This window comes from Tupaia chinensis, unplaced genomic scaffold (genome assembly GCF_000334495.1).
Source record: "Tupaia chinensis unplaced genomic scaffold, TupChi_1.0 Scaffold000706_1, whole genome shotgun sequence".
Lineage (NCBI taxonomy): Eukaryota > Metazoa > Chordata > Mammalia > Scandentia > Tupaiidae > Tupaia > Tupaia belangeri.
Window position 1 is genome coordinate 5,006,504 of NW_006160229.1, and position 19,289 is coordinate 5,025,792.

Here is a 19,289-nt window from a genome sequence, read left to right on the forward strand (position 1 = left end):
TGAAAACTGCAGATTCTAAATAAAACATAACACACATTTTCTTCAAAGCAACGTGAGTTGGCAAGAAAGTAAAGCCATGCCAAATTCTAAGAGAAAACAGGAAGCTAGAGAGGCAAGCCAGGTAGGTTAGTACTGACAGTGTCTTTGCTCTGAAGAGACCTGCCAACCAGGACAAACTGGGACTTTAGTTTTCATGGCCTCATGGGATGATGAAGAGAGAACTCAGGGTCCAGGGCCCTCCCAGATGAGAAAACCCTCTACACCCAACCCTCCCAAAAGGCAACACCCTTAGGGTAAAGGTAAATCTGAATAAATCCACTCCATGTCATGCGTGTGCATGTGTGTGCGTGCTCAAAATCCCCAGAGGAGACTTGAGGAGAAGGGATTGTGGCCTGGCCATCCCTCCTGGGGGGTGATCTCGCTTTCTGTCTCTGTCTCTCTCTCTGGAGAGAGCACACACCCTATAGGAAATCTCTTAAAAAGAAAAAAAGAAACTCAAATTGGGCATGTTTGCATGTGTGTCCAAAATCCTGAGAGGAGAGTGGAGAAGGGACTGCAGTGTGGACATCCCCCAGGGGGTTGATTACTTGCTTTCTGTCTCTCTGTCTCTCCAATGAACATATGCACCCTATAGCAAAAATCTCTCTCTCAAAAAAGTACAAGTATAAAATAGAAAACTGAAAAAAAAATGACCTAATAGATTTGAAAATAGAACCTGTAGAAATGATAAAAGCGACGACTGAAATGAAAAATTCAATGTATGCATTTAAGAGAGCATAAGAAACAGCTGAAGAGAAAGTTACAGACTAGAAGATAGGCCAGAAAATACATAGAACACAGGAGAAAAAATGGAAAACATAGAGGAGGGGTTAAAAGATATGGAGGACATGGGACCAGCAGTTGGCGTAATGGCTATGTCGCTGTACTCCCATGTAGTCGACCGTGGTTCAAGTCCCAGACCCAGTGGCTTAAACTCACGCCAGGCACGTGTGTGTGCGTGACCAAGATCCCGAGAGGAGAATGAAGGAGAAGGGACTGCTGAGTGGCCATCCCTCCTGGGGGGGGATTTCTTGCTTTCTGTCTCTCTCTCTCTCTCTGTCTCTCTGGTGAACACATGCACCCTATAGCAAAAACCTCTCCAAAACAAACAAACAAACAAAAAAGCAATAAAAAGAACAGTTAGAAGGCCAGTTGGTGATGTAGTAGACAGGGTGCCTAGATCCCATGTGACTGACTGTGAGGTTTGAGTCCCAGACCTGACAGCTTAAGAAAAACACCAGGCATGTGTGCATGCATGCCTAAAATCAAGAGAGGAGAGTGGAAAAGGGATTGCGATGTGGCCACCCTCCTCCCCCCAGGGGGTGCTTTCTCATTTTCCTTTCTCTGTCTCTCTCCAGAAAGTGCTGTGCGCCCTGTGGCAATTATTTTTAAATAATAAATAAATAATAGATATAATATAAAAATAAAATTTATAAAAAGAAAGTAAAGGACAGATTTATTCTCCCACCTTAAACAACTAAACAAAATGGGTAGAATACATGAAGCAATAGTTTTCAAACATTGGAAAACAAGGTATAAGAGAGTGAACACCTCAAGCAGCAGAACAAATAAGGTGAGCCCTACTATTGCCTGCAGTTTACTTTCCAGAGAGAATTTCCAGGCTGTGGTACAGAGAAAGAAAACCCAAGCAGAGCCCTGTGGTCTTGTTGAGTTGAGAAGACAAAGTTCAAAGTCTAGCAGGGTCAAAGGGGCTAGAATTTGTGGAGCTAGAAAAGAGAGAGCTACAGGCAGAGAAATTTGTGGAGATATGTAGAGAATTCTACTTGTCTAATCAGTACATGCATGTAAGATGCCCCAGTTACTGATATTTTGCCTCTCATTTCCAAATTCATGATTTTTGTCCTTTGAATATAATGCGGGCCCTTTAGTATTCCTCCACAAACTGGCACTGAAAGAAGTTTGTCAGTAGAGGGCGCTGGATGGACATTGCAAGGCAGAGTGTGTTCTTTGATAGATGGGTGCTCACTCCACAGACTTTCTCCAGCCTACTGCAAGCGTGAATGAATTAATGGATCCGGGTATCACAACAAAAAGAGACAAAAAGGCATCATGTGCCTCCTGATGAAAGAACACACCACCACCTGATCTTGCCCAAGAAACCCAACCCAAATCTGATCAAGAAAAAAAAATCTAAAAAAGCCCCTGGGCTGGGCTGCCAATCTGCAGGGAATAGAAGACAGAGGATCAGGCACAATGGATTGGACTGAATAATATAAGGCAGGCAGAGGGGTAGATACAAGATAAATCAAACATAGCCAAATGCTAATTGCAGAATCTAGGTACTAGGGATATGAGTATCCACCCTACCATTTTTAAACATACAACTTTTGTATGTTTAAAAATGCTCACAATAAAATGGGGACAAAGGACATAAACATGTTCAACTTTAACTACAGTGTTTAGAAGAGTGTATGTGGGTGATAAAACTATAAAAGGAACTCAAGAAAGTAAGTAAGATAAAAGTTAGTGGTTACTTTGGGGAAGAGAAGGGGCATAAATGTGCAGACATATGGAAACCCCAGGTGGCTAGCCAAATTCTACTTCTTGGCCTGAGTGGATTTACAAAAGTGTTCCTCATTTAATAATTTATTAAATGCTGTACCTGATCTGTTTAGTTTCCTGTATCTGTATTTTACAAAAGAAGAGTTTTTTTAAGTCCCTTATCCTTTTTTAAAAAAAGAATTATTTTATTTATTCCATTTTATTCATTTACTTATTTTAATTTGACCAGAGAGGGACAGAATGGGGGGCAAGCCACCAGGTCTGGGACTCAAACCGCAGTCATTAATGTGGGTGTCCAGCGCCCTGCCCTCAATCACCACGCCACCTGCCCAGCCCATTAAGTCCATATTCTTTGAGCCAGCAATGAACGAATTTATCCTGAGGTAATACTAGACAAGAATACACACATGGTTGTACGATAGCTCTCATTTATTGAGTGCTTAGTATGTATTAGACACGGCTCGGAGCACTTTATTCTATTATTATCCTATTTATTCTTATAACAACTCTACATGGTATACTCTATTCATATTCCCATTTCAGAGATGAGACTTACAGAGGTAAAAGAATATTAACCACAGCACTATTCATAACAAGTATAGTTAGATATAGAGATAGAAGTATTACATATGTAATATTATATATCACTTATACATATAATTCGCATGGAAAGAAGTCCACTGTAAACATTTCAGCAAAGAAAAATGTAATTACAAATTATATTCTTGTGCTGAAGAAAAATCACACTGTACCTCATAAATATATATAATTATGTGTCAATAAAAATAAATAATAATAAAATCATTTCAGAGGCCAACAGGTACCATAGTGGCTAAGGTGCTGGAATCCCATGTAGCAGACCACAGATTGAGTCCCGGACCTGGAGGATTGAAACTCACACTGGTCGCGTGTATGTGCACTTCAAATAGTCAAAATATAAAAAAATAGATATTATATATATGTTATATATATAGTATATATAGTGTGTGTATATATATATTCCCTCTCTCTCTCGGGTCAAATTTAAATTAATTAATTAATTAAGTCAAATAAAATAATTCTTTTTAAAAATACTCCAATACTATGCTAAAATAACAATGCAGAAATCATAACTTAAAGTAAATATACAAAATGAAATCATGTTCCCACAATTCTGTAAGCTAAAGTGGTACACTGTAAAGATGGAGAAACAAGCAGAGACTCTACCTGACAATAGTTATTATTCTATACACACTGTCTTCTTAACACAGCACAGTCCACTGAGGTTCACTGTGCACTCTCCACTCACCAAGCCTAGCTGGGAGCTGTCTTATCTAAGCACATTCAGGGGGAGCACATACTGGCAACCCCTTGATAGTTGATCAGGAGAGTGACTTCCTGGCAGCGGGATTACCATATCAAAGGATATGTAGCTTTTTTATTTTGTTATGTATATGTCGTTTTATTTTGTAAATTGTGCATTTTACTATGTGTATGTCTGTCTTATTTTTTTAAGCTTTATTTAACTTTATTTATTTTAATTTGACCAGAGTGAGAGAGAGAGAGAGGAGAGGAAAAGTGAGAAAGCAAGCCGCCAGGTCCAGGATTCAAACTGCAGTCAGCTATGTAGGAGTCCAGCACCTTTAATCACCACACCACCTGCCCTAACTGTTTTATTTTACTAGCTACACCCCAATGACCTCCAGTGAGAATTCACTAATACAGAATGTGAGTTTCCCCCTACACCTCAGCCAGCACTGGGCATCCTCCCTTCAACATGTTTGTCCCTATGGTAGATGAACATTATCTGTTTTCAGTGTTACCCTAACTTGTATCTTTTTAATTATGACTGCTTTTGTTTTCCTCCTGAAATAGCTGTCCCCAAATCATTTATTGAACTGTCATTGCTGATTTGAAATACCATCTTTATGATAAACTTAAATTCCCATAAATATTCAAGTTTCTTTCTGGACTCTTTATTCTAATATAGTTCACTGCCCTGTTTATTATTCTTTACTTTTTTTGTTGTTTTAATTTTTTTGCAAGAGGATACATGCACTCACTGGAGAGAGACAGAGAGAGAGAGAGACAGAGAGAGAGAGAATGAATTAAGAAAATACACCCCCAGAAGGAATGACTATGCCACAATCTCTTCTCCTCGATTTTTCTCTTGAGATTTTGGGCATGCACGCATACGTGCCAGAGCATGTGTTCTGCACTGGTGTGTTTCTCAGGCCGTAGAGTCCAGAGCTCTAATCTTACAGCTGGCCATGTGGGATCCAGCTGCCTTAACCACTATGCCACCAGCTGGCTCTACTATTCTTTTGTTCTAGCAGTTCTTCAAAGAAATTATCAAAACTTGACTTTGATTTCTTGGACAAAGAAATGGAATATATTTTTTTTAACTTTTAATTCATTGTGATTGCCTTTGATGAATATGAAATCATGATGTGATGTCTGCACAACTGTATGGACGTGCTTAATTAATTTAGAGACAAAAAGTCCTTTTATTGGGGGCAGGTTGTTTATTCTCTTATTATAGAGTTTTAAGAATTTTTCCCCACATTTTACTTAATTTATGACTTAAAAAATTTATTTGTAATTGACAAACAACAACTATATATATTTATGGGGTACAGTTTTAATATCTGTATGCACTTTTTTAAAGGTTTTTGCCATCGGGCTCATGTGCTCACCGGAGACAGACAATGAGAGGGAAAGCAAGAAATCAGCCCCTGGGGGAATGGCTATGCTGCAGTCTCATCTCCAACATTCTCCTCTCAGGATTTTGGGCAAGCACTCATATGCACTCAGCATGATTTTCAAGCTTCCAGGTCTGGGACATAAACTGTGGTCAGCCATGTGGGAGTCTAGTACCTTGCATAGCAACCTGCTGGCCCAAAAAAATGCCTTTTCTTGGAAAACCATATTTGCCACTTTGATTCTAAGCATGTAACTCAGCAGTCCTAAAATGGTTTCATCTCAGAAACTTTACCCTTAAAAATATTTTAGAAGGTAGGAAACCAGCAGTTGGAGTAATGGCTATGTTGTTGGACTCCCACGTAGTCGACCGCGGTTCATGTCCCGGACCCGGTGGCTTAAAACTCACGCCGGGTGCGTGTGCGTGCGTGCCCAAGATCCCAAGAGGAGAATGGAGGAGAAGGGATTGTGGCGTGACCATCCCCCCTGAGGAGTGATTTCTCTCTTTCTGTCTCTATGTCTCTGTCTGTCTGGCGAGCGCACGCGCCCTATAGAAAAAAAAAAAAAAAAAAAAAGAAAAGAAAAGAAAAGAAAGAAAGAAAGAAAGAAAGAAAGAAAAAAAGAAAGAAAGAAAACATATTTTAGGGGCCATAAAGAGTATTTTGTTTATGTGGCTTTTATCTGTCTATATTTATTGCATTTGAACTTAAAATGAGACATTCTTAAAACACAAGAACACAGAAGCACACATTCCATTAGCCCTCAGAATGATGACATCATCACATATCTTGTAGCCTCTGGAATATTCCACTATACACTCATGAAAGAATGAGAGTGAAGAAGGCAAATCAAAGCTTAGTACTATTATGAAAAAAAATCTGACCTTGCAGATGCCCTGAAAAGTTCTCAGAGAAACACTCCCCACCTCCCGCTCAGAACTCTCTTTGAAAATGGCTGGTCTAGTTATCCCCATGAAAATGATCAATAACACTTTAACACTTTAAACCCCTTTTCCAAAACTTGACTAAAGCTTTAATTTTATTTAAAATAGAAAAAAGAAAAAAGGAACCTATGTGTAAGGGGAAAGGGAGGAGAATATCAACATATATCTAAAATAAATAAGAAAATTCACAAGGAAGAATACCTATATTTATAAAGAAATAACAAAAGGGAGCTGCTAGGTTTACTTAATCTTGTATTTAGCTTTAGAAATCCTAGGTTGGCAGTTTAAAATGTTGATAAATTTATTGCTACTCTTGCCAACTGGGGTTATTTCATCCTATTGGTCTCTTTATTCTTCCCAGACTTGATCTTGAAAGACTAAGTCTTTAAATGTTCCCTAAGAAACAATTTTTACATATGGTACCAAATATAGGATATGTTAATGAAAATTTCTCCTCTTGGTTAACTCCTCTCTTCTGCCAGCCTCCCCTTCCTTTTTTTTTTTTTTTTGGAGAGATTTTCACTGTAGGGCGCGTGCGCTCGCCAGACAGACAGAGAGAGACATAGAGACAGAAAGAGAGAAATCACCCCCCAGGGGGGATGGTCATGCCACAATCCCTTCTCCTCCATTCTCCTCTTGGGATCTTGGGCACGCACGCACACGCACCCAGCGTGAGTTTTAAGCCACCGGGTCCGGGACACGAACCACGGTCAACTACGTGGGAGTCCAGCGACATAGCCATTACACTAACTGCTGGTTCCCAGCCTACCCTTACTTTTAAAAGAATTGTTGATTTAGGCCCAGCCGGTGGTATGGTGGTTAAGGAGGCTGGATCTCACACGATCAGCTGGATGGTATAAGTACCGGCCCCCAGCAGCTTTGAGACAGGAGAAAGCTAGAAAACAGAAGTGGGTAAAGGGGCTCCAACATCTACCTAAATGTGGCTAGGCAGATTCCCTGACTAAGGGAACGTAGGCAAGAAGATTAGTAGGGGATGTCTAGGTGATTAAGCCATATTTGATATACCCAATGAGATGAATCAGTGGGCCTAGCCACATTTGATAGAGCCAATGAGATGAGAACAATCAGTAGGCCTGCCAATGATCAACCGACACTACCTAGATCCTGAGAGGAGAATGGAGGAGAAGGGACTGCGGTGTGGAGCCGCTCTGAGGATTAAATCAGCCACCGCAGGAAGAAGAATACAGCATTGCTCCTGGCCCATAACGGGCATTTACCACTATTTTCCTTAGCATCTGGATTCTAATTACCTCCTTTTTAGTTTCATCTCCAGCTGTATTCCACAAACCCCCAGCCTTATGCCACAGACATGCTCCACTACTCAGAGTCATCCAATCACAGTATACAGCTCCACACTTCCAAGTTCTTGATCACAGACTTCTCTACTAGAAATGTTCACTCACCCATTCGTCTGACAAATACTTTTTCACTCCCTCCATTATATGCCCTCTGCCCCTTAGTCTCCTATCATATAACATATTATTGCAATAATTTGTTTACATGTCTATCTCCCCACTTAGGACCATGAACTTCTCAAGGACAGGGACAATGTCTACTTGTCTTTGTATCCCCAAAAGCTAATACAAAACTTGGAAATGATAGGTATCCCATTAATGTTTGCTAAATGACTACAGTAGAAAATAAATTGTGGGCTGCCCCCTAGCACAGTGGTTAAATGCTGTGTGTATGGAGCCAGATCTCACATGGCATACTATGGTTCAAATTCCAGCCCTGGCAGCTTGAAAATTATGCCAGGCGAGTGTGCATGCATGTGTGATGTGTGTGTGTGTGTGTGTGTGTGTGTGTGTGTAAAATCCTGATGGGATAGAAAAATGGAAGAACAAGGATTTTATATGACCACATACCATTAGCATTGTGGTTTTCTCTGACTCTCTCTCTCTCTCTCTCTGGCAAGTGTATATGCCTTCTGGCAATACAATTTTTAAAAGAAAGGAAAGTATAAGTAAAGCAATACTCTTATATTTCTATAGTAAGTTCTCAACACTTACACTGACAAGGCAAGCATCTTTGTTTATGCCAATTTCTGTAATAAAACATCCCACTGGAAATCCTGTTGAGCAGTATTTTTTTCCATCTTCTGTATGATGACACCATATTACTGGCATATTATCAATAATCCTAAGTATAAATATTTTTAAAATAAAATATTTAACAAGCATGTCACATCAAGCAATATTGACATCATCTTACACATATATAAGTTCAAATTTTAAATAAAAGTCAAATCACAAAAATAGTATACAATTTCAAATATACACACACACACATACATACATTAAGAATTATTTAACAGAATGAGAGAGAGAAAGCAAGCCACCAGGTCCAGGACGTGAACCGTGGTTGGCCATGTGGGAGTTCAGCACCCTTAACCACCATGCCACCTGCCAGCCCCTCAAATATATATTTTAAAAGTACTTTTTAAAAATTAGAAAAATTAAGTCACGTTATTTCAGATGCTGAACTTACCAGTGATGTTGGTAATTCAGTTGTATTCCTTTCTTCAAAAAAGCCAGCTTGTTCTTTTGACTTTCATTTGCTGGATTATAAGATTTTACACAAACTCTTACACATGTTTCTGTTTTGTTAAAAGAAAACTTGAGGGAATCAAGGGTGGAGGGAATCAAGGGAGAAAAGCAAGCAAAACATTTGAGGGACATGAAAATGGAAAATTATCTGATGATAATATATATATATCTCCATTCTCCTCTCAGGATCTTGGGCATGCACGCACACACGCCCAGCATGAGTTTTAAGTCACGGGGTCCGAGACATGAACCGCAGTCGACTACATGGGAGTCCAGCGACATAGCCATTACGCTAACTGCTGGTCCTGATAATATATATATAATATCTTTGACTGAATCAATATACAGTGTATTTGTGATGGGAAAATTAATTTGGTATGCTATAATAATAAACAGTGAAAGTAAAAATTAATTAATTATTTGCAAATTAAGATATTTGGCTAAATTGAATAAATCAAATGTCACAAACCAAGTAATTTACCTTAAAGATACTTTTCTTCAAAGACTTCAATATTCCATAATTCTCAATAGTATCTGCCCTAGGTTTTAATTCTTAGCCAAAATAGTTACACTACACGTACTCACACATACATACATACACACACAATGTTTTCACCATTACACAGAAGTATTTGCCTTCTTCCATTATATACAAGGGTGGATATAAAATTCATTGTAGCTTCCTAAAAACTACCCTTCACTTAAGAGTATATAGTATAGGAAAAGCAAACCCTGAAGTCAGGACAATGGTTGTCTTTGGTAATGAAACAGAGGATGTAATTTGAAATGGGTAAGCAGAGGGCATATATATAATGGCATAGTGATATTTATTTCTTAAAGTAGGTGGTGAGCACATGAGTACTTGTACTGTTGTTACTTTTTCTATGTATTGAATAGTGCAAAATAAATTTTTAAATGGTATATAAATAAAAATAAATACTATACACAGTGAAAACAAACAAACAATAAAAGAGTATATATTATGGGGGCCGGCAGGTGGCATGGTGGTTAAAGGCACTAGGCTCGCACATGGCTGACCATGGTTCAAGTCCCAAACCTAGTGACTTGCTTTCTCACTTTCACTCTCTCTCTCTTGCTCTCTGATCAAACTAGAAAATAATAATAATAAATAAATAAACTTAAAATAATTATTTTTTAAAAATAGTATATAGTATAGTATCATTTACTGGACTGGTGTGAAGTGTATTCATGTTGGGTAAATTCAAGTTACAAGCTAAGTGATAGTATACTGACTGAATGTATAAAAGAAAGAAAAGAAAATGGAGTGATAATAAACTGATTATAAGAGATGGTTGCCCAACTCTGTAAATATTAAAAACACACACACAGAATACATTAGGCACTTTAAGTGGATGAATTATATGGTACATGATTTATCTCGCAATAAAACTGTAACCAAAAAAGTGATTAAAATATTACTTTTAATATAAAACCTCTTATTCACAAGGTCTTGGTATGGAGGATTATCAAGGAAAGGTGTCAGTGTTATTAATCAGGAAACAATGAGCAAGAATAAGCAATGAAAATTAGTCAAATTTGCACCTCATGTCCCGAAATCATACAAACATGAACACCCCCAAATTCCTCATTCACAGCTGAGTGGAACAACACTGTCAAGTTTCTTCAGTCCAAGAAACAGCGCTGCTTGAAGGCATACTTTTCTCTTACAATAATGATATTCCACAAGGGTACTGTGTGCTTCTTTAATCATCAAAAAGCTAATGTCTTACACACAAATCAATGGAACAGATCAATAGAGAACTCCGAAGTAGACTAATACAACTATGCCTGAGTGATTTTTTACAAAGGTGCAAAAAGAATTCAATAGAGAAATTTGCCTTTTCAACAAACGGTGCTGAAGCAATTAGAAACCTATAGGCAAAATAATAATAATAATAATAATAATAATAGGAGTCAGTTCCATGTTACAGAAGTGATGTGCTGCTCAAAAGAAGATGGATCCACCTGGTGACCTCAGTTCAAATCCCTGGCCCCGTTACCCAGAATGCCAAGCATGTGCATGAGTGCCCAGGATCCTGGCAGGCTGGAGGACTGGAAGGAGGGGACTGCAGCATGACCAGACCCTGAGGAGGGTGCCTCTCTCTCCTCTCTCCCTTTCTCTCCCTCTTATACTATCACAAATGAAGAAAAAAATTTAATTAAAAAACTAATAGCATAAATGCCACATCTTATGCAAAAAAAGGAACTTGAAAATATATCACAGACTTAAATGTATGAGAAAAATTATGAAACACTTAGAAGTATAGAATAAAATCTTCAGGAGCTAAGTCTATGTGAAGTCTTTTTAAACTTGACACTAAAGCGCAATTCACAGAAAGAAAACTTGATAATTGAGACTAATCAAAATTTAAAACTTCGCTGTGTGAAGACCCTGTTAAGAGAATGAAAACAAGCTACAGAATGGGAGAAACTATTTGCAAACTACTGTTACAATAAAGGACTCCTATCTAGAATACATTGTTTAAAAGTCTGAAAACTCAACAGTAAAAGAACAGATCGAGCAGTTACAAAACGGGCAAAAGAGGAGAGATTTTTGTTGATGACGACATACCAACTGCAAATGAGCTCAGGAAAACATATTTAATTAGTCATTATGAAAATGCAGGTTAAAACCACAATGTGATATCACTGTGCACCTATCAGAAGGGTTAAAATGAAAAATAATGACATCAAGTGCTATCAAGGATGCAGAAAACAGGATCACTCATACATTAGTAAATGTAAAAGAACAGTCACTCTGGAAAACACTTAGGCAACTTCTTACAAAACTGCACTGGTGGGGCCAGCAGGTGGCGTGCTGGTTAAGGCACTGGACTCCCTCATGGCCAACGACAGTTGGAGTCCTGGGCCTGGTGGCTTGAAAATCACTCCAGGTGCATGTGAATGCATGTCCTAAATCCCAGGAGGAGAAGGGAGGAGAAAAGATTACAGCATGACCACCCCGGGGGATGATTTCACACTTCCCATCTCACTGTCTCTGTCTCTCTGTGGTGAGTACATGCACCCTATGGGGGGGAAAAAAACTAAAAAAAAAAAATTCCCTGCACATGCAACTATCAGATGGCCCACTCTTGAGTGTTTATACCAGAGAAATGAAAGCCATCTGCACAAAACTCCTACACATAAAATGTTCCGAGGAGCTTTACTCATAATAGCCAAAACTGGGAATGATCTCAATGTCCTTCGGTGGGGGTAAATAATTAAACAAACTGATACACCCATACTATGGAATTCTCCTCAGCAATGAAGAGAAACAAACCATTGATATACACAACAACCTGGACAGATCTCAAGGGACTTATGCTGAGTGAAGAAAGCTAATTTCAAAAGGTTACATACTGTATGGTTCCATTTATATAACTTTCCTGAAATAACGACACTATAAAAATGGAGAAGAGATGGGTGTTTGTCCGAGTAAGGAATGTAAGAGAGAGGCAATGCAAGCTACTAAAGGGAAGCATGAGGAAGCCTTGTGGTAACAGAACGAGTCTGCATCTTGCTTACCTTGATTGTGGTCGTAGTTACACGAATCTGCACATTGAATAACATTGCAAAGTATCTCCTTCTTTCCATCCTTCAATGAACACACACACAAACACACACACACTACTCCATGAAAACTAGTGAAATACAAGCAAGCTCTGTGTGTTGTACAGTTGTCATTTTCTGGTTTTGATATTCTATTATAGTCATGCAAGATGTCACTGGGCAAAACTGGGTGAAGGGTACATGGGACCTCCCCGTTCATATTTTTTTTCAAACTTACTATGAATCTATAATTATTTTTTAAATATATTTTTTAATTTTCTAAAAATTTTAATCATTTCACAAGTGTATACAAATACATGAAAACTGATCAAATTACACACTTTCAATATATATAGTTTATTGTACTTCAGTCATTCTTTAATAAAGTCAGGAAAAAAGATAAATATCATTCATTATAACAGCTTTATCTCCAAATAAGATAAGATATTGAAGGTGGGCCAGCAGGTGGAGTGGAGGTTAAGGTACTAGATCTCACATAGTTGACTCCATGCTTCAAGTCTTGGACCCAGCAGCTCGAAAATCATACTGACGAGGCTGGCAGGTAGTATGGTGGTTAAAGGCGCTGGACTCCCACATGGCCAACCATGGTTCAAGTCCTGGACCTGGCAGCTTGCTTTCTCACTTTCCCTTTCTCTCTGATCAAACTGGAAAATAATAATAATAAAGTTTTTTTCTAAAAAAAAAGAAAATCATACTGAGTATGTGTGCATGTATATCCAAAATCCCAAGAGGAGAATGAAAGAGAAGGGATTGTAGCATGGCTATACCCCCGGTGGGTAATTTATCTCTCTCTCTCTCTCTCTGGTGATCACACATGTCTATGGCAAAAACTAAAAAAAAAAAGATATTGAAGGCAATACCAACAGACACTGAGAGTCCAATAACATCTGCTTATATCACCCTACCCAAAATATGCACAAAACAATAAACCAACTTTTTCTTTATAAAGTAAATACAACATTTCAAATATAAAACCTTTACAGGAGCTACTAACTACTGCAGATAACTTACAGAGTGTATTTTAACGCACTCTTCTGACAATACCAGATTCTACCTCTTCTTCTCTTTCTCTACCTCCTTTTACTTATTTTAATGAGACAGAAAAGGAGAGTGAGAGAGCAATATCTAAGAGGTACTTTTGACAGGATCAAGCCATGCCACAATCCTCCTGTCCCCGCTGCCCAGTTAGGCAGGACTACAGGCAAGCTCCCACAAGCCATGTTTAAGTTGGTCAGGGATCTGAACCCTGGCCTTCCATGTGGTTCCAGCACATGCCCTTGGGCAAATTAAAAACTCTTCTTTACAATTGTTAAGTTTTCAGTTTGGGGAAGATTCTTTTTTTTTCTTTCTTTTCCCCAAAGAATCACTTTTTTATTCAACTCTACCCATTTATTTACATGTATTTATTTTAATTTGACCATAGAGGGACAGAATGAGAGAGAGAGAGAGAGAGGTAAAGTGAGAAAGCCGGCCGCCAGGTCCGAGACTCAAACCACAGTGGGCCATGTGGGAGTCCAGCATCCTCAACCACCATGCCACCTGACAGCCCTGAGAAAATTAATTTTAAAATAAGATTTAATAATAAGATTAGTTGAATAACCTTATAAGGAGATGATGTTATTCGTTCTCCAAACAGTATTTGTCCAAGATTTTCAGAAGGCCTTTTCTTTCTAGGGTCTTGGCAGAAGTCAAAGCTAAGAGAAAAAAGGCTCAAGTAAGACAAAAACATCAGCAAACAAACGAGTCTTTGTAATTCACCTAGGCTCACTACTGTTAATAGTATTCTCTTCAAAATATGATCCAATAATAAGGACCCATTATATATTTCTCTTTAGATTGTTTACCCTTTGAAAAGTATGAATTCATTATTTCAAATGCTCATGTTACTGCTCCTAACTTTTTAAGTGTAGGTAATTACAATCTTTAAAACAAAACAAGGAACCAGCAGATGGTGTAATGGTTACATCACTGGACTCCCACATTGTCCATCGCAGTTCAAGTTCCAGACCTGACAGCTTACACCTCACGCCGAGCACATGTGCGCGTGTGCCCAAAATTCTGAGAGGAGAATGGAGGAGAAGGGATTGCGGCATGGCCATCCCGCCAGGGGATGATTTCTCACTTTCTGTCTCTCTGGAAAGCGAACATGCCCTATAGCAAAAATCTCTCTAAAAAACAATTTCAGGGTTAAACTTCAACTTACAGACAAACAAACAAGCAATAGTTTAAAGCCTGTACTAATTCTAACCTGAGACATTTAGAAACTGTAATTGTCAGTTCTGATCAAAGGGAAACTTAAAGAACAAAGTCTTCCTCAAACATTCCTAAGCTCTCACTCACAAATCAAAGGGTTACCAAGTGAAAAGAATTACAACTACCTTTCAGTAAATTTGAATATAAAATAGCTTAAGTAGAACATAAAATAAATGGTAGTCTTGTATAATATTTTAAACACTCATACTAACACCCTACATTTATAACTGGTATTTAATGAAAATCAGATATGATTTTATTTTATTTCTGCTTAGAGGAAGTAAAGTAACACCAAAGGGAACTACATCATTTATTGTTATTCTACAATGACTGATCATACTTCATCTTAATCATGTAAAACTGCTCGCTATTAAACTTAATACCTTCGTCTGTTAAAAACATTACTTTATATAAACTTACCTATTCTGTGTTTTAAAAGAAGCTACAACTCTGCAAAGATATTTTTCTAAATCCAAGCTGTAGTACCACTTATAAATTTGCCTTTCTTAGAAAAAAAAAAATCAAGTATAACAGTCTCCTAATTTTAAAAACATTTATCTCTGTTCTAACCATTTTTTTCTATTACCTTTAATACAAATGATCATTGCATTTCTTAACATACCCAGGCACTCATTCATAATTTTTTTTCTTTTTTTTTTGTTTGTTTTTTTGGAGAAGTTTTTTTGCTATAGGGCACGTGCGCTCACCAGACAGAGACAGAAAGACAGACAGAAACTGAGGAATCACCCCGGGGGTGGGAGGGGTGGCCACGCCGCAATCCCTTCTCCTCCATTCTCCTCTCAGGATCTTGGGCACGCACACACACGCGCCCGGCGTGAGTTTTAAGCCACCAGGTCTGGGACGCAAATCGCAGTCAACTACGTGGGAGTCCAGCAACATAGCCATTACGCTAACTACTGGTCCCCATAATTTTTTAAATATTAAGGCACATTTTAACATAATGATATCAAGTCATACTTACGTATTATATTCATAAGGCAGCACAGATTCCACAGAGTCCAATCTATTTACAAATAGTGGTATGGATGACTAAGAGAAGGAAAAAGCACATTCATTAATAGCACAATGTAAAATAAGGTAGCACCTCCAAAATACGTAATGAAGCAACTGAAAGGTAATTGGGCCTGTTGCTACCAACAATTTATAACTTCATAGTTATAAATGTATAATTTAGTATAGTTATAAATTTATAACATGGCTATAAATTTATAACTTAGTACAGCTATAAATTTTTAACACAGTATAGCTATAAATTCATAACATTTAATTTATCTAGCAATATTGGGTTCTCTGGATGCATAAATTTTTCAGATACATCAGCCGTTCTTAACCTTTTTTTAATTATGAAACCCTTGGAGAATATGATGAAAGCTATGGCCCCCTCTTCCCAGAAAAATACACGTATTCACCAAATTCTCTGTTCAGTTTCAAGAGGCACCATAGAGCCCCTGGAGTCCACAGAAATCAAGTAAAAAACTTGAGTAATTAAAGCTACTTTCATAAAGTGCTGTTTTGTATTATTTTAACCTTTTTCATAAGAATCATTCGGGAATACACTCCCGTTTCTTATCTTAAACAGCATAATAATGACCACAATCTGACCTTCCTTAATGACTCAGGGTCATTTTGGACATCACTCATTACACCTGATTTGACTCCGTGACATTCTCAGGATCAAAGTAAGAAGAACTATGTGTCGCCAAACTAAATGGCAAAAGACCACTACCCCCTAAGCCCACTTCCACATCCCTTCATCCCCACCGCAGAACTTGTTTCTGAAGGTTTTATGGCTCTTTCATCTTGGCCGTCAGATGCTATGCCAGCTCCTCCTCCATCTTCACCTTCCCCCTTATCTGCTAGAGACCTGGAATTCTATTTGTGGAATAAACAGAGTCATTAAAACTGCATCTAAAAGAGTATTTGAGAGTGTGCGATTTAGTACATGAACATTGTGGCATCTATCCTGGCTCTTTCTGGGTCATTTCTGCTTACTTTTGTGAATCTCAGCTATATTTCTGATCATTTACCTCATTGGATTTGTTAAACCACTGAAACAGCAGAGGTTTACTAATCACTTTATCCTTAATGAAAATTCCATGTGGGACTTTTAAAAAAAATAAACATCTGATACTACTTTTATCATCTGGTTGTCTTTTTTTTTTTTTAAAGAAGAGAATGTAGAAAATTATCAAATTTGGAAACAAATAGCCTTACTATAACTCTATAACAAGAGAACTGTACCTGAACTTTGTACAACCTAATAAAAAATTAGCAACTACAGGGACCAGCAGTTGGCATAATGGCTATGTCACTGGACTCCCATGTAGCCAACCATGCTTCGAGTTCCGGACCCAGTGGCTTAAACTCATGATGGGTGCATGTGTGTTCATGCCAAAGATCCCAAGGGGAGAATGGAGGAAAAGGGATTGTGATGTGGCCATCCTCCCTGGGTGGGGGTGGTTTCTCGCTTTCTGTTTCTCTGTGTCTCTCTGTCTTCCTGGTGAGCACACGTGCCCTATAGCAAAACCAAAAAAAAAGCAACTACAATATAAATTGGTTATATGCTTAAAAAAGTGAATAGGCATGCCAGCCCCATAGTCTAGTGGTTAAGACAGTCAAATCCCACAACACCCAGGTGCAATTTGAGCTTGAAAGACACACCAAGCATACAAAAATGCCAATGAGGGGGCCAGCAGGTGATGTGGTGGTTAAGGAATTGGACTCCCATATGGCCGACCTTGGTTCAAGTCCCAGATCTGGTGGCTTGCTTTCTCACTTTCCACCCCCTCTGTGTGTGTGTCTCTCTCTGGTGAGTGCCGTATCAAATTTTTTAAAAATGATAAATAAAATTAAATATTTTTTAAAATTTAAGTGCTAAAAGGATGGAGAAGTGGAGAAAGGAGGGGCACTTTCTCTCTCTCCCTTCTCCATCTCCCTCCTGAGAGCATATACCCTGTGGCAATAAAAACCTATTCCCCAGGGCTGGCAGGAGGTGTGGTGGTTAAGGGCACAGGACTCCCACAAGGCTGATCACGGTTTGAGTCCCAGACCTGGTAGCTTGCTTTCTCTCTCTGTCTTTCTCTGGTCAAATTTAAATAAATAAATAAATAAATAAAGTTAAATAAAATAATTCTTTTAAAAAAATTGCATAACCTTCTACCGGAACACTCCCCGACATTGCAGAAGAGGCAAATAGGGGTCTGAAAGTCAGTCTTATTCACTAATACCTTTTGAGTTGATGGCATATATACACATACATTTGCATCATCTTATAACTTTACAAAGGAGGAGGGTTACCAAAGAAGGGAGTCAAAGAATTATTGCAGGGGGGCCAGGGCCAGGGGCTGGGAGCAGGGGGATAGGGCGGAATTGTGCCCGAAGTCTGGCTAAAGAAACTTGATAAGTTACCATTCATTGAAAACTTACTATGTGCCAGGTGTCACTGTGAGTGCCCCTGACCCACTGTCTCATTTTATTCTCAGGAGTCTCTAGAGGTAAATAGTTAATAGCTTGGCATCTACGGAGGGAGGAGCCAGGAAATCAAAGCGGGTTGATGAGGATTAAGAGGGTAAAAGTGTGAGACTGTAGGAGCAAGGGGTGACAGAAACAGGACGGTATCTAAGCGAGATCACAATGAAGTGTGGACTGCGAAGGGGGATTGCGTGGGGGGAGCAGGAAACTGGAGGGGGGAGGGGTTTATAGATGCTGAGAGGGAGAGGGAAGAGTTGAGAGGCCAATAGGGAAGGGGAGAGGGCCGAGTTTATTGGGAGCGGGAGCTCACAGGGAACTGAAGACTGGGGCGAAGAGGTCTCGAGGAAGGGGTAGAGGGGGAGGACCCAAGAGGGAGGGAAGGAGAAAGGAGACTAGAGGAAGGCGGAGGAGCAGCCAAGCGGGAGGGGGCAAGGAAGAGCGAGAAGAGGGGGAGGAGCTGAACGGGAATTGGTGGGACAGAGAGGAAGGGGCGGGGCAAGGGGCACAGGCAAGGGGGCTACTGAGAGGAGCCAATAAACGAGGGGATGGGCGGAGCCGAAAGGAAGGGCGGAGCCTAGAGAGGTGGATCCCGGAGGGAAGAGAAGGAGGGGCTGAGAGGGAGAGGAGAAGACGGAAAGGGAGGGGCTGTGAGGGAAGAGATGCTATGAGGGAGTTGCAGGAACCCGGAGCGAGGGGACGAGGCTCCAGGAACAAAGATCTGGATCTGCCAAGTGGGAGGCTCAGAGATTGAGAGAGCCAGAGACATCCCCAGAGAGGACCCGGGCCTTCCGGCTACGAGTCCACGAGCTCCCACCCGCGTGGGCACCGGTCTGCCCCAGGCCCCTTCCCAAAGTGGTACCCTCACACTCACTCCCTCGGTCCTCACCTGGCAGGACTCGGTCTCTCGGTCTGCCTCGCAGAAGCTGACCGGACCCAACCCGGGGAGGTAGAAAGCTGTGCCGAGAGTGGCCTGAAGCCCCAGGAGCAGCTCCAGCCCCAGCAGCCACCTCTGCCTGGAGAGGGCGGCCCAGAGGCACCAGAGCACGGTTCCCACACAGAAACCGCGAGCACACATTTTAGGAGCCGGCTCGGCTGCCGGGGACGCACACCGAGAGCGGGATCAGAACCGTGGAGGGGAGATGCGGAAAGGACAGGGAAGAAACGGGCAGGGAAGAGCCGATACTGGCTGGGGGGGGGGGAAA

The 19,289-nt window shown here is 39.8% G+C and overlaps 1 protein-coding gene across 1 annotated transcript in view; it reads right to left on the reverse strand.

The window, feature by feature from the left end:
• Window positions 1-19,289, reverse strand: part of LOC102487355 (transmembrane 9 superfamily member 2) — a 95,283-nt gene that overhangs the window by 54,065 nt on the left and 21,929 nt on the right. Inside the window, exons 3-5 of the mRNA XM_027776670.1 lie at window positions 16,378-16,488; window positions 15,578-15,645; window positions 13,943-14,036 (exon numbers count right to left, since the gene is read on the reverse strand). Coding sequence (XP_027632471.1) covers window positions 13,943-14,036; window positions 15,578-15,645; window positions 16,378-16,488 — 273 coding nt within the window. The remainder of the gene's footprint in view (window positions 1-13,942; window positions 14,037-15,577; window positions 15,646-16,377; window positions 16,489-19,289) is intronic.